Below are 12,952 nucleotides of genomic sequence, written 5' to 3'. Positions count from 1 at the left end.
AAACGTTGCTGGAGCTCATTTCTTCCCCACACACATGCCAGCGTGCCATATATGGCATTCCAGACTTCTCCTTTTGCGACTACCTTAAGATGCAGTGGTTAACACGTCCACCTACACTCTGATTTCACATTTGGGATTTGAAATGTTACATGTCCCTTCTGTGGTCGTCAAATGGCCCAAAACCAGGACACACCATGAGAAGGTGCAGGCTGGAAAAAAAATGCAAATGTTACTATCTACAATGTGCTATACAACTGATGCATATTTGTGCTTGCAGAGAGAGAGCGGGGGGGGGGGGGGGGGGGCAGAGTGAGGGGAAGAGGGAAGGAAGGGGGTCCAGGAAGAAGGGGGAAGGGGGGTGGGGCTTGGCTGCACGGTGCCTAGTGGGTGGAGGTGGTGCTGTAGGGTGCCTGCTTCTTATAAGGCGAGGTGGGTCGGGGGGTGAAGCGAGGCTCCTGGGCCGTGGCGTAGGCGCTGCCCGCCTTAGTGGAAGCCGAGAAGGATGAGAAGTAGTCGGCGGCAAAGGAGACGATGTCCTCCGGCTTGCGTAGGAGGAGGAACTGGAGGAAGTCTGCCAGGAGGGCCTTGAGCTCCGGGTGATGCCTCATGTAGGTGGCGTGGTCACCCTTCAACTCCTCCTGGAGATCAGGAAGGGGAGGGATAAGCAAAGTGTTATTACACTTTTTCTATTGGATGAGATTAACTTTTGGTCATACTTCAATTCAAAACAGGACTTATAGAGTTCCAAAGTGATGTCACAGTCTACTGTTCTAGCTTTGGTTAAAACCAGGTGCGTGCATAAACACTCGGGCTAGGTGAGGTTATTTAGAACCAGTTTCCATGGCGATGAATGGCTAGGACATCAGACTTTGGTACTCTCTAAACTCTCACAGATGGGGAGGGTTGGAGTGGGGTATACAAACGACCATGTCAACATCTGTGACATAGTCAAGATCACATCATGTCACAATGCAGAGGAATGCACGAGCTCTGACAGCGAAAAATCTCCAAGGTTATAACTTTTACAGGGGGGTAATCAAAAGTTTAAAGGCATTATTTACCATTTGCAGATGAAACAAAAACCCAGCTCTAGGGCTTCAAAATAGTTCTAATACGTGAGTTCGGGATAGAAACAACCAATGTAAAAATGTTGATAAGTATAATCAATGTAAAGTATTGTTAAATATAAAAAGTGCGAACAATACCCATAATAAAATTGTTTGTCGAATAAACCATCTACAGTTATGGTTTATTGCGAAAAATAGTGATATCTCCTTACATTTTAAGCTTTATTGCAAAATTTTTATATGGCAGGATGTTTTGTGATACAACTGACCTACACATACGCATCAAATGGGATAACTCGAACATTTTCGAAACCACTGCCCTCAATGGTAAACAGTACCTTTAATACCAAGTATAAGAAGCATATTTCTACTTTTCTATTGTGAGCCCCTTTCAAAAACTTCACCATGGCATCAAAAACTACACATGTGGTATATTTGATATAATACTCTATAAGCTTTACCGGTACTTAAAAGAATCATTACTATACTTCTCAAGGCATCTTCTGACTTAGTTTGAAAAAAAAAAAGTCAAGAAAATATGCAGACCAACTCAACTATGGATTGTTATTCTTGAGTGATGCCCAAGGGATAACTTTTCTGTCCCAGGAAGAGTGGAAATCGGACAAAACTCAGACACACTGCATGAGAGGAGAAGTAAAGGTTAAAGGGAAGATAAACCCCAAGAACAATGTGGATTGAGTGAAAGCAGCAACATTAGTAGAACACATCAGTGAAAGTTTGAAGAAAATCGGACAATCGATGCAAAAGTTATGAATTTTTAAAGTTTTGGTGTTGGAACCGCTGGATGAGGAGACTACTAGAGGTTATAACATATCGGTGGACTACCATATCAAGAAAATATAAAGAAAATACTACAAAAATCCATTTTTCATGAAAATTACAAATTCCATCAACTTGATATTGACATATGTTAAGGGTAGCAATTATTCCCCCTGCTTTCTGAAAGCGGTTGGTCCACTGCTCTTTCATAATTCTAGAAAAGTGAATTTTTGTTGAATATCCTTTATATTTTCTTTGTATTGTTGTCCACTCATACGTCATATCCTCTAGTAGTCTCCTCATCCAGCGGTTCCAACACCAAAACTTTAAAAATTCATAACTTTTGCATCGATTGTCCGATTTTCTTCAAACTTTCACTGATGTGTTCTACTAATGTTGCTGCTTTCACTCAATCCACATTGCTCTTTGGGTTTACCTTCCCTTTAATACCAAATCCCTTGACTATATTCCTGTGAGGTTTCCAGACTCACCTTCCTGTCCAAGAACTGTGAATACAACTGCATGTCCGCCTCCCAGTTGAGGGGTTTCCTTGGAAACGATGGCTTCTCCTCCCTGTCGTCAACCGGTGGAGGCTCCGGTATCCTGAGTAGATGCATTGTGACGGGGGAGCCGACGTGGACTCTGCTGGCCAGGTGGCTAATTGGGGTGAAGCAAAGATTGAAGTGAGTAAAATGGATGAAATACTATGAATAATGTGAGGGGGCATTAGGTATTAGTGATTCATCCCTACAGCATTTTTGCTTTAATATACACCCATGTTCATCAGCAATTTTTTTTTTTCCCATTTTTTTTTTTTTTAGCTTTTACTTGCTCAAAAGTCGATCAGACATCACAGTCCGGATACATGGAGCACTCTTCCTGAGGAGTTGAAACAATGTGCCTCCTTGTTTTCATTCAAAGCAAACTTAAAGAAGCACATTTTATTGCAGTATACTTCAAATATGAACTAAACACAAATAATTCATATGACTAATGTTGGTCTCCCATCTGCCCTATCTGCCCTTGTGCACTTTCAAGCACTTGCACGCACATTCACCACCATCACACATCAGAGTTTATTTTCCCCTGCTATCTTCGCAGCAGAATTTGTATTGCTACAAATCTAGTACGTTCCTACCTTTTCCTCGGGCCGGCCATCTTTTCAAGCAATGCTTACAATGGCGGCCCTTTGCATAATTGCTTCTTTACAACAATTGTTAATGTAATCCCTGCTGCATAGACATGCATACTGTATATTATACCATTAATTTCCTTTTATATCGTTGTTTATGCAAGTCAAACGACTCTGTTTATAATATACTTTGTATGTTTCCCACATGTTCATGATTATGTAACTTATGTATATTGATTTGCAGAAAATAAAGTATCTATCAAACGAACAAACAAATATGGCATGCTGGAGTGTTTTGCAAAGTATGATTTTTAAATGATTGTGCCCACTAATGTGAATTTAAGGAATTTTCCATGAGAATTTATGTTACTGCTAAAGGTCTGTCTTTTTTAATCCAAAATATGTCTTGTATACAGGTATTCGTATTGATAATGAATGATCTTTAAATGACTGTATGACAGCATATTCAAGACTTTGTGTAAGATTCAAAATTAATGCAAGTACTCATAATTATCAATCTTAAAATGACACTGAAGCTAAAACAAATGCATATGTACAAAACATACCTAATATCAACTAGCCCATAGTCACAGATGACAATACATTGTGTATTCTGGTATGTATGATATTTTGTATCTACTGAAAATGTATAATACAAGTCCTTGCAACTCACAAACAACTGAATGAGCAGATTATAGCCACATTCAATTTTTGTAAAACTTGATTTCTTAAACATTTTTGATTCCCCTTAATTTTTTTTTTTGGATCTACTTCTCTGATTTCTCTATCTTTATACAAAGCTACATAATTTCAAGATGGAATTTCCCTTTCATGAAAAAGGTCTCGGCATAGGGTAGTCACATGGCATGCTGATACGACTTACCCATCGGGGAGAAAGTATGACTGCCACGTGTCCGGTACGCTGCCGTAGGAGTTAATCGTCCTCTCGATTCCCTTCACCGTCACCTCCTGCTCCGCGACTCGCTGGGTGCGGTCGTCTAGCCCCCTCTGTCATCACAAGCAAATGAGATGAAAAGTAAATCAAGACACATCTCAGAATATACATCCACATGCCTTTTCATTTTTGTACTCATCGCCACATTTGAAATGGCAAATAATGCATGACGCTGATTCAATCCCCCCGGTTAAATCAGAACAGGTGAATAGACCAATGAATCCAGGATCCCATTTCATAAAAAGTTGATACAATAGCAACTCTTGCTGGAACGGTATCTGTCGTGGTAACGACAAGAATCTAGATTCCTGATTGGCTGTTGCTATTGGAAGTTGCCATTTCAGCAAGAGTTGCTATCCTAACATCTTTAATGAAATGGGGCCCAGATCAATCAGGCATACTGCACATGGAAAGTTGGAAATCATATTTCACTATAAACAAAATAGGATAGATTTCATTTTCATAAATACAGTATACCTTGTGTGTTTACTGGTTGGACAAAAATAACAAGAATGATACCATGTCTAACAAGCGCATGAGAAGAAGCAAAGCAACAATGGTAACAAGCTACTCATAATGTCTTCATACATATACATCTATGAGAGGTTTTGTTTGTTTGTTTGTTTGTTTTTTTCACATAAAGTCTTGAACCAGACAACAGCATGGGCACAAGTTCCAATATGTGGAAGAGAATTCTGTATTTGCTGGAAGGTATGACATGAAATGGAGACCAGGGGGTGTTTCATAAAGCTGTTTGTAAAGTTTCGAACGACTTATGAGCGACTGGTGATCAGTTCTTGTGCTGAATTATGGAAATTCTGATAAGTATAGCACATGAGAATTGATCACCAGTTGCACGTAAGTTGTTCGTAACTTTACAAACAGCTTTATGAAACAGGCCCCAGAACCATGACATCTGATTGAGAAAAATTGTTAGAGTAATATAAAGAATTGAAAGGTAGTATGCATGTTATGTGAGCCTTGTTGAAGGGTTTGTGCCGTACATCAGTAGCTTTAACATGGTAAACACCATGAAATGAAAGGCCGTGAAGCCATTCAACTCATTTGCATCTGAGAATGCTGCCGACAACATCAAGACAGTCAATCCTGTGCTTTCCTTTCCTGTATTTATGAAGAACTTCTTTAATGAAATGACATTGTCTTGTTACAACATTGAAAGAAGTCATACAACTGCCCTGTAATGGATTACCTTTCCAACTGTATCACATTCTAAGCTCCACAAAAACAAACACACACCACACTCTACTACCAAGATATATATCAACCATATCACAACAAAATAAAGCTTCAACCAACTTCTAAATCTTACTACCTAGTGCTCATCAACCACTGTGGATGTTTTCAAGCCGAATTATTCCTTCACACCTTCACTCAAATATCAACATTGGTTGAACCTTAATTCTGTCGTGATATATCTTTCTCCAAGTGATGGAAGTTTTCTTTAAATACTACCAATCAACTCAATTCAATTTCTTTATCCTCCTTTTTCAATACAGTAATCTCCTTGAGATATGTCTTACGTGTATATCCGCAAACACACAAGCCATTGAATGCCCTCCCAGGGGGGCATTTCATGAAGGAACTTGTCGGAAAAAAATGTCCAACAAGTCAATTATATCCGACAAGTTCAGAGAAATCAGCCAATCACACTAAAGAATTTCTCAAAACTTGTCAGATATAACTGACTTGTCAGATATTTTATCCGACAAGTTCCTTCATGAAATGCCCCCCAGGTTGTAACAGTGCAGGCAGTATAGGGTATATGCACATCATCAAGCATCACTGAGAAAATAGAAAAGGCTATCAGTGATAGCTGTTTAACGCTATTGTATCTTCACCACCTAAAATCATTTTAAGCACTCAGTTTCATCTATATGCAAATCATGAAGAGCTCTAGGCAGCATTCTCTCATATACCATCAAAATTGCCAAAGACACATTGTATGATGTTCCACAAATAGCTGCAGGTGACTATCAATACTTTTTCGCACCACATCCACTCTTGGTCTAGTCGTGGAAACGTGATTAAGATTTTACTTTTTTATTTTCCTTCACAACAGTCCATCCACATCTAGGTGGAAGACAAACATACATTATGTCAAAAGTCACCACATACTAGTAGTCATTGATCAATTGTAGTTATAAGCTCGTCTTACTGTAATTATCAGTAGCACAAGTACATTTTGATTTGCAATTCTAGAAATGTTTTGAAACAAGAGCTCAAGTCTTGTCCAATGACACACAGTCTACAGACAATCAAAATGCTTTTAGCATCATGAAGAGTCAACAGAGTTAACCACCCTAAACCTCCTTTGATGATATGGTATGTTTGATGAAAGGGTCTGAATAATGTCAAGATGTACTAAATCTCAGGGACAAGTAAATTGTAAATTCCCAGCTTGAGGTTGGAATGAAACTGACAGGACATGGGTTACAAAGAAGACCAAAGTCTGACCATTGTAAATGGGATGAGCTAGCATACCAGCCACCAGAGCACCAACAACAAACCCTTGGGAACTTTTCGCTTCTCTACCACCACACACACACACACAGAAATTGGCTGAGCCCATCAGATGAGAAGCAGACCACACTCAACCGGTTGTCTCAGCCATTTCTCGCTTCTGTGCCGTTTCAGTCCCGGCTTAATGCAAGTTGGTCTTCACGACTGGCACAATGTTTCCCGCGACGGCCATTAGCACTGTCCCAGCGTGGAGACCATGTTGTTTGGTGAAAGCATGACACAAAGATATCGATGAGAGCCCCCAAAGGGCAGATTTGGATATGGGTGGGGGGTGGGGGGCTAACAGCTTTACAATAATATGTACCCCTTATGTACAAGTGTAGGAACTGTATTGAACAAAGAAGAATAAATGAGAAAACAACAACAACAAAGAACCCACACAAATGCTCAGGGTGTTAGAGAACTGAGCAGAAGCCGTGTGTTCATATCTTACTGAGACAGCACCGAGGCAAAAGTCAATTTCTGAAAATGTAGGATGAAGATATTTTAGGCCAGCATGCAATTACATGGATCTGTCTGGCTGCTGACAAAATTACACCAGACTGGTTTCCCTTTCGTTTTGTTTTTGTTGAAAAAAAAGAACAACTTGTGGCAGTTGCAACTTCCCATAAAACAAGGATGAAGATGTTGAAGTCGTTTGTGGCCAGACACCTGAACACAAATTATAAGTGCATTTTAAAGGGGGGAAACCCTGAGTTGCACACAATGGTTGGGAACAGAACTACTATACATTGACTGTCCATTCACAGCTTACAATTAAAATGCTTGTGCCAAACAGACTTTGGCTTTTGATGCCTGGTGTGTAACATCAACACCAAGAGAATATACTATCACTTAAAAAGAGGGGAAAAGACATTTTAATCTAAAAGAATTATCCCTTTTTGACTGCAAATCCAACTCTAATACAACATAACAAGTATTTTTGGTAATGTTGCTGAGCTCCTCTTTTACCATCACATTGCATTTGTTGATGTCACAAGGTACCAAAGTAACGTGAGCTTTAAGCACCTACGGTTACTATTACAGTGTCTAACTGGCAAGTAGTAATGACAGTATTTCTGCTTTATTTATTCTTTTTAATTTCCCTTTTTAGTTTGTTAAAATATTTGAAATATCTCTCATCTTAGTTGTCACAATACTGTTCAAAATGTATTTATGGCAAGCTGGCTTTTTTTTTTTTCTTGTTTCTGTTCTGTTTCATCTTCCTATAATATTTTAGAGAGTGGACTTCTATTTTTACGGCAAAGAATTGACAGATGCCCATCCCATCGAAAATGTCATCTCCAGAAGAAATTTTGTGGATTTATGGATAAACGAAAATGGCTACACTTCCTATAAGCCTCGGATAACAAATGCTTCAGTTAAGGAGTGAGAGAGGTAGAGGAGAGAAGTGGGCCGAGCTAATTTCAAACGTCAGTCGCTTGGCTTATTCAAATTGCAGCAGTAATGCATGAACACCTTGTTACCTTTCATGGCTCATCAGGGATCGTGAAGTGGCATGAAGGAAAGGTAGAGAGCGAGAAAAACAGAGAAATACTGCAACAGAAAGGGGAAAGAGAGGGGAGAGGGGGGGGGGAGAGGGAGATGGGGAAGGAGAAGAAGGAGGGATAGAGAGAAAAAAAAAAGATTGGCATGGTGAGAAAAATGGGTGAGGGGTGCAGAGGGGAGTGTGGAGAGAGTGTGGTGGGGAGGGGGTAATGTGTGGAAGGGGCGTGGTGGGAGGGGATATGAGAGGGGCAACATTTAAGAGAGAGGGCGTGCGGTGGGAAGGGCGTGCGTTGGAGAGGGGGTGAGGTATTGACGGAGCGTGGTGGGAGGGGGTACAGGAGAGAGGGGGTGCAATAGGGAGGGAGTGTGATGGAGAGGGGTGTAGAGTAGAAGCGGTGCGGTGTACTAGTGGAAGGGGTACACTGTGTGGAAGGGTGTGGTGGGAGGGGATATGGTGGGGAGGGGTGAGGGAGACAGAGACTGATGGAAAGGAAGAATATTGAAGCATTTGTGAGGTCTGAATACAGTTGAACCTCTATTATCCGGCCTCCCTTTATCTGGATCTCTCTATTATCCGGACGCAATCTCGCCGTGATTCTTTTTTAATAATTACGGGAAGAAAGGGGGATTCCCAACTCCTTGAGAACTCCTACCCAAACACACATGAATTACATATTACTTCCAATAATTGCATCAAATTTCCTTCCAAATTGCTTACCTTCAGACATTTCAACATCCCGAAACATCCCCAAATGTAACAATGAAAAGGTTGCAGTATACACATTACTACAAGTGGTACTACAATGGGCTACATCAGTACATGTGTACGTATATGTACATGTATCCCAAAGCATTGAGTCTCCCGTATCCGGCCAAATCCCTTATCCCGATGAGCCCCGGTCCCGACTTGTCCGGATACGAGAGGTTCAACTGTACTCAGCTACAATTGCACACTGCAGTGATACAGTGTACGCTATAGGATGCTGAAGGCACATTTGAGTGCAGTTCCAATAGCTACAAGGCTTTATCAGTATTAGACCACTGAGTATTCACAATCTTTTATATCATTTAATAATGCTCTAATATTAATCACATCTTCAGATTGAAGCTCACGCGTTCATAAATGTCCAAACTGCTTACTCTGCATTGGTCATCCTACATCAGGCATCAATGAGTGCATGGTGTACCGAAATCAGAAAACTTAATTCATTCAACTTCATGTTCTTATTCAAGGTATGATTCTATATATTCCAATCCTCTGACACAATATCATTTAATTCGGACTACAAAGTTTCAATGTGGATGGAGAAGGTGTTTTTAGGTCAGACAAACCAGATTCCATAACATTTGTACAAATACTATTTATCAGACACATTGTCTGGCAAAGATGTTGCGATTTGTATGAAATGTTGTCAATCCAAATGATAACGAAAGCATGAAATATATGCTCAATAAAAAGCATTGAATGAGCTTCTGAAAACACTTTCAACAGAGCACAGGTGAAACTGTCACTGCCATTTTTTCTTTAATCTTTTGCACAACACAATTCTATCAATCAATTACTCATGCCACTGATCATATATTTTGAGATACTTCCCTTTAGAGACAATTCTATAGCTTGGTACAGGGTTGTTACTTTAAAAGACTAGTATTAATTTGGAGAATAAAGGGCAATAATATAAAAACAAAAATCCTCTGGAGTCACCTTATGAACGGAATACATTTTCTTCTGGGAGGACGGGTAACCAAAATGCCTCCCAGAACCTTGGGGCAGTGGCATAAAATTGCTTCTCTGCACCTCATTTCTCTTCTGCAGGCTGAGATATGACGCTCCTATGACTGTGATGCATGGCCCCACTAATATGATATTATTCTATGTGCTCGAAGCTTGTTTACAAGGTTTGGTCAAGGAGAGACAGAGCGAGCGAGAGAGAGAGAGAGAAAAAAAAATGCATGGCGTCGATGAACTGCCCTTCTCCAATACTTCACGTGCCATCCTGTTTTCCAACCTCAGCACATCTTCAATTTTCTCTAGGTGATCAGACATCCTCTCCCCTTTGATGCTGCATGCACTCTTCCTGCTCTCGATAACTGCTTTGAAGGTTTCACCGACCTGTCTGCGCCTAGGTTGATTGTCTAGACGCGCTTTTCCCCCTCTGGGCTGAACTCGGAGGAATCGCCTCAGTTTTGTGGGGACCTTGTGGGCGACTCTTACTCATGCTGCTGATAAAATAGCCTTGGTGAAAAGTTTGCCCCCTAACAAACTTTCAATTAGGGGGGTTTGGAGTCAAACCTTACAGTTTTGAAGTCAACAATTCAATGTTGTTAAAAGATTGCCCAGAGTGAGAAAAAAAAAATTACTTCACGCATACTGCAACTGGGTAAAGACAAAAGGCAAAACAACAACTCCCAAAAACCAAACCTACAAAGCTGTAACAAGTATGAGAAATGTAATACTGTTGGAACATGCCCTAATAAGTTAAAGCAATACCCCCTTCCAGCAGCATGACATGTCTTTAGCTTTCTACAGAAAAAGGGTAGAATTCCTCACCTCCATTTTACCGTTAGTCATGTAGTCATTTAATTTCCAAGACTTTAAAACTGGCAGTATTCTTGCAATTGCAACTTTGAATAACCTCAAACTACACAGGGGGAGATAGTGATATGATTTTGTAGTAGAATTGCATTGTGTTTTCTCATGATAAATGATATTCAGACTCCATGGCACAAAATGTGAAAAGACAGGAGATATCATCATCTATGTTCACAAAACAAGGTGGAAGATTATACTTTTAAGGTGGGAGATCGATCAAAACCTAAATGCTACAATGCTACGCAAGTAAATGTACATGTATTGTACACTGTTCATGTAGCATTGTCTGCTGTACAATTCAAATCTTTATTCCATTCTAGCTTTCAGTTGCACTGTATGTTAATATCCTCAGTGATAATTCTGCCAGTATTTGCACATAGCACATGAAAGTGATAGTAGTTCAAAGATGCTCATCATCTCTGTAATGCAAATTTTATCGCCCTAGGAAAGACATGATGACGTAGCATGGATGGAAAATTGTTTGAGATGGTTGAAAGCGTCAATTCTTTCCAATCAGAAGTTGAAAGGATCCTTGGAAAGGCAAACGTGCGTATCACAAAAAATGACACAGTTTTACATGTGGCATTGCATTTCAAATTTTATAAATCCTTTTTCAAAATTGGGTTGCATTAGTGATATTGCCAATGATAAATGACACACGAAAGTGACAGTGCTTTTAACAGGCTCATCTTGTGTCACTAATGCAAAGTTGGGGGGGGGGGGGAGAGACAGCAGTGGCATGGCTGGCAAATTGTTCAAGTCGGGTGAAAGAGTCGACTCCCCGTCTAAACTCGTTAAGTCCTAATTAGGTCCGATCACGCAGCCAATAAGATGACATTCACTTCGAGGTGGAATGCATCTTTCCCCGTCTCCTATGAGAATCCTCAAGAGAGGGACAAGGAAACACAGTGCACACAAAATGTGTTAAGAAGAAGAGAAGAAAGAAAGCAAAAATAAAAGGTTTGATGCTTGCTGGTTGTCGCTCTGTTGGTGAGAGCTGTCTCCTTTAAATCCAGTCCGTAACATCCATCATAACAGCTTGTTGTAGCTCATTTTAGGGGTGTATGCTTCTCCCTCCCTCTGCCGTTTAATCACATACACTGATTTACATGATGAAGCATGACGAAAAATTGGAAGACCACAAATCCTGTTCTAAAATAATGTCCTAGATTATCTATAGATTTATCTTATCTAAACAGAAAGAAATGCTCAAACTCTGAATGAAGACTGAACGCAATCTGCAAAACATCTTTGAAACAGACATGACTTTGAGAAAAAGGGACGGGGGGGGGGGGGGGAGAGGGGGTTGAGGAATGGGGTCAATTAAAGTGTAAGTATTTGTAATATAAACCACACGAAAAGTTGTGGATGGGTACAGAGCGCATTAAAAGTAGATCAAAATAACAAGAGCTGTTGAAGAAGACACAGAAGGAGGGATATACAGAGAGAGAGAGAGAGAGAGAGAGAGAGAGAGAGAGAGAGAGAGAGAGATAATGGGTAGCTAGGGGAGAAGGTGAAAAAGAGGTGATAGAGAAAAACTTTGGGGAAGGGACAACAGTCTACAAAGATATTTGTTTCTACCCACGCGGCATATTTTCTTGTATGATTGATACAGAACACTATCAAACATCAGCTCCTTATTGTATACCGGGTATTCAAGCCCTTACATCTCTTTATCCCACCCCTACCCCCTCCTCTTCCTACGCAATAATCCATTACCTGCCTGAGAGAGAAACAACATCTTCAGAAAATTACCCCCGGGATTGACACTCCAACACTTCCATTAATTAATACACTGAGACTCTGGATGCCTCAAAAGCTTTGATCTGCCCGTAAGCAGGGTGAAAAAAAAATAGCCAAAAAACAAAAACAAACCCATAAGAAAGAAAAAACACAAAACAGAGAGAACATGAAGTGGAAATCAACCCTGGTTGGGTGCTGTACTCTTTTGATCGCTTGAATGAAATTTTTTTTTATTGTCGCTAATAATGCAACATTATGCACATTGTGATACACCACACAGTGTGTGCCTAAAGTGATTACTAACATGTACACCTGAATGAATCAATTAACTCTTCCCTGCACATTCTCATGAGGTGTAGCTAAAAGTACCCAAGTGTGAATAAAACTCACTACCCTTTTGAATATTAGACCTGTAAATGATAGACCAACATAACATGTACCTGCTTAATATTGTTAAGGGGAGTTATGAGTTCACTTAGAATCAATTTACATTTCAGGTCTTTCCAAAATGCTAAAAAATGCAATTCATTTTGAATGTTTTATGAACGTTTTAGATGCTATCATTTTCTAAACATACCATGGTTTCAACACTAGGCAGATACACACAAAGTCCAACTGGAGGGGAGCTGAAAAACTGGACATTGTGATACACA

The 12,952-nt window shown here is 40.1% G+C and overlaps 1 protein-coding gene across 1 annotated transcript in view; it reads right to left on the bottom strand.

Annotated features, from left to right (window-relative positions):
• Nucleotides 1–304: 304 nt before the first annotated feature.
• The window catches only part of LOC140243803 (ciliogenesis-associated TTC17-interacting protein-like), a 58,051-nt gene continuing 45,403 nt past the window's right edge, over nt 305–12,952 (bottom strand). The window contains exons 8-10 of the mRNA XM_072323470.1: nt 3,863–3,987; nt 2,339–2,504; nt 305–638 (exon numbers count right to left, since the gene is read on the bottom strand). Coding sequence (XP_072179571.1) covers nt 381–638; nt 2,339–2,504; nt 3,863–3,987 — 549 coding nt within the window. The 3' untranslated portion in view covers nt 305–380. The remainder of the gene's footprint in view (nt 639–2,338; nt 2,505–3,862; nt 3,988–12,952) is intronic.

The sequence above is a fragment of the Diadema setosum genome, chromosome 20 (genome assembly GCF_964275005.1).
Source record: "Diadema setosum chromosome 20, eeDiaSeto1, whole genome shotgun sequence".
NCBI lineage: Eukaryota > Metazoa > Echinodermata > Echinoidea > Diadematoida > Diadematidae > Diadema > Diadema setosum.
The sequence above is the reverse complement of the archived record's forward strand: the minus strand, read 5'-3'. Positions and strand labels throughout refer to the sequence as shown.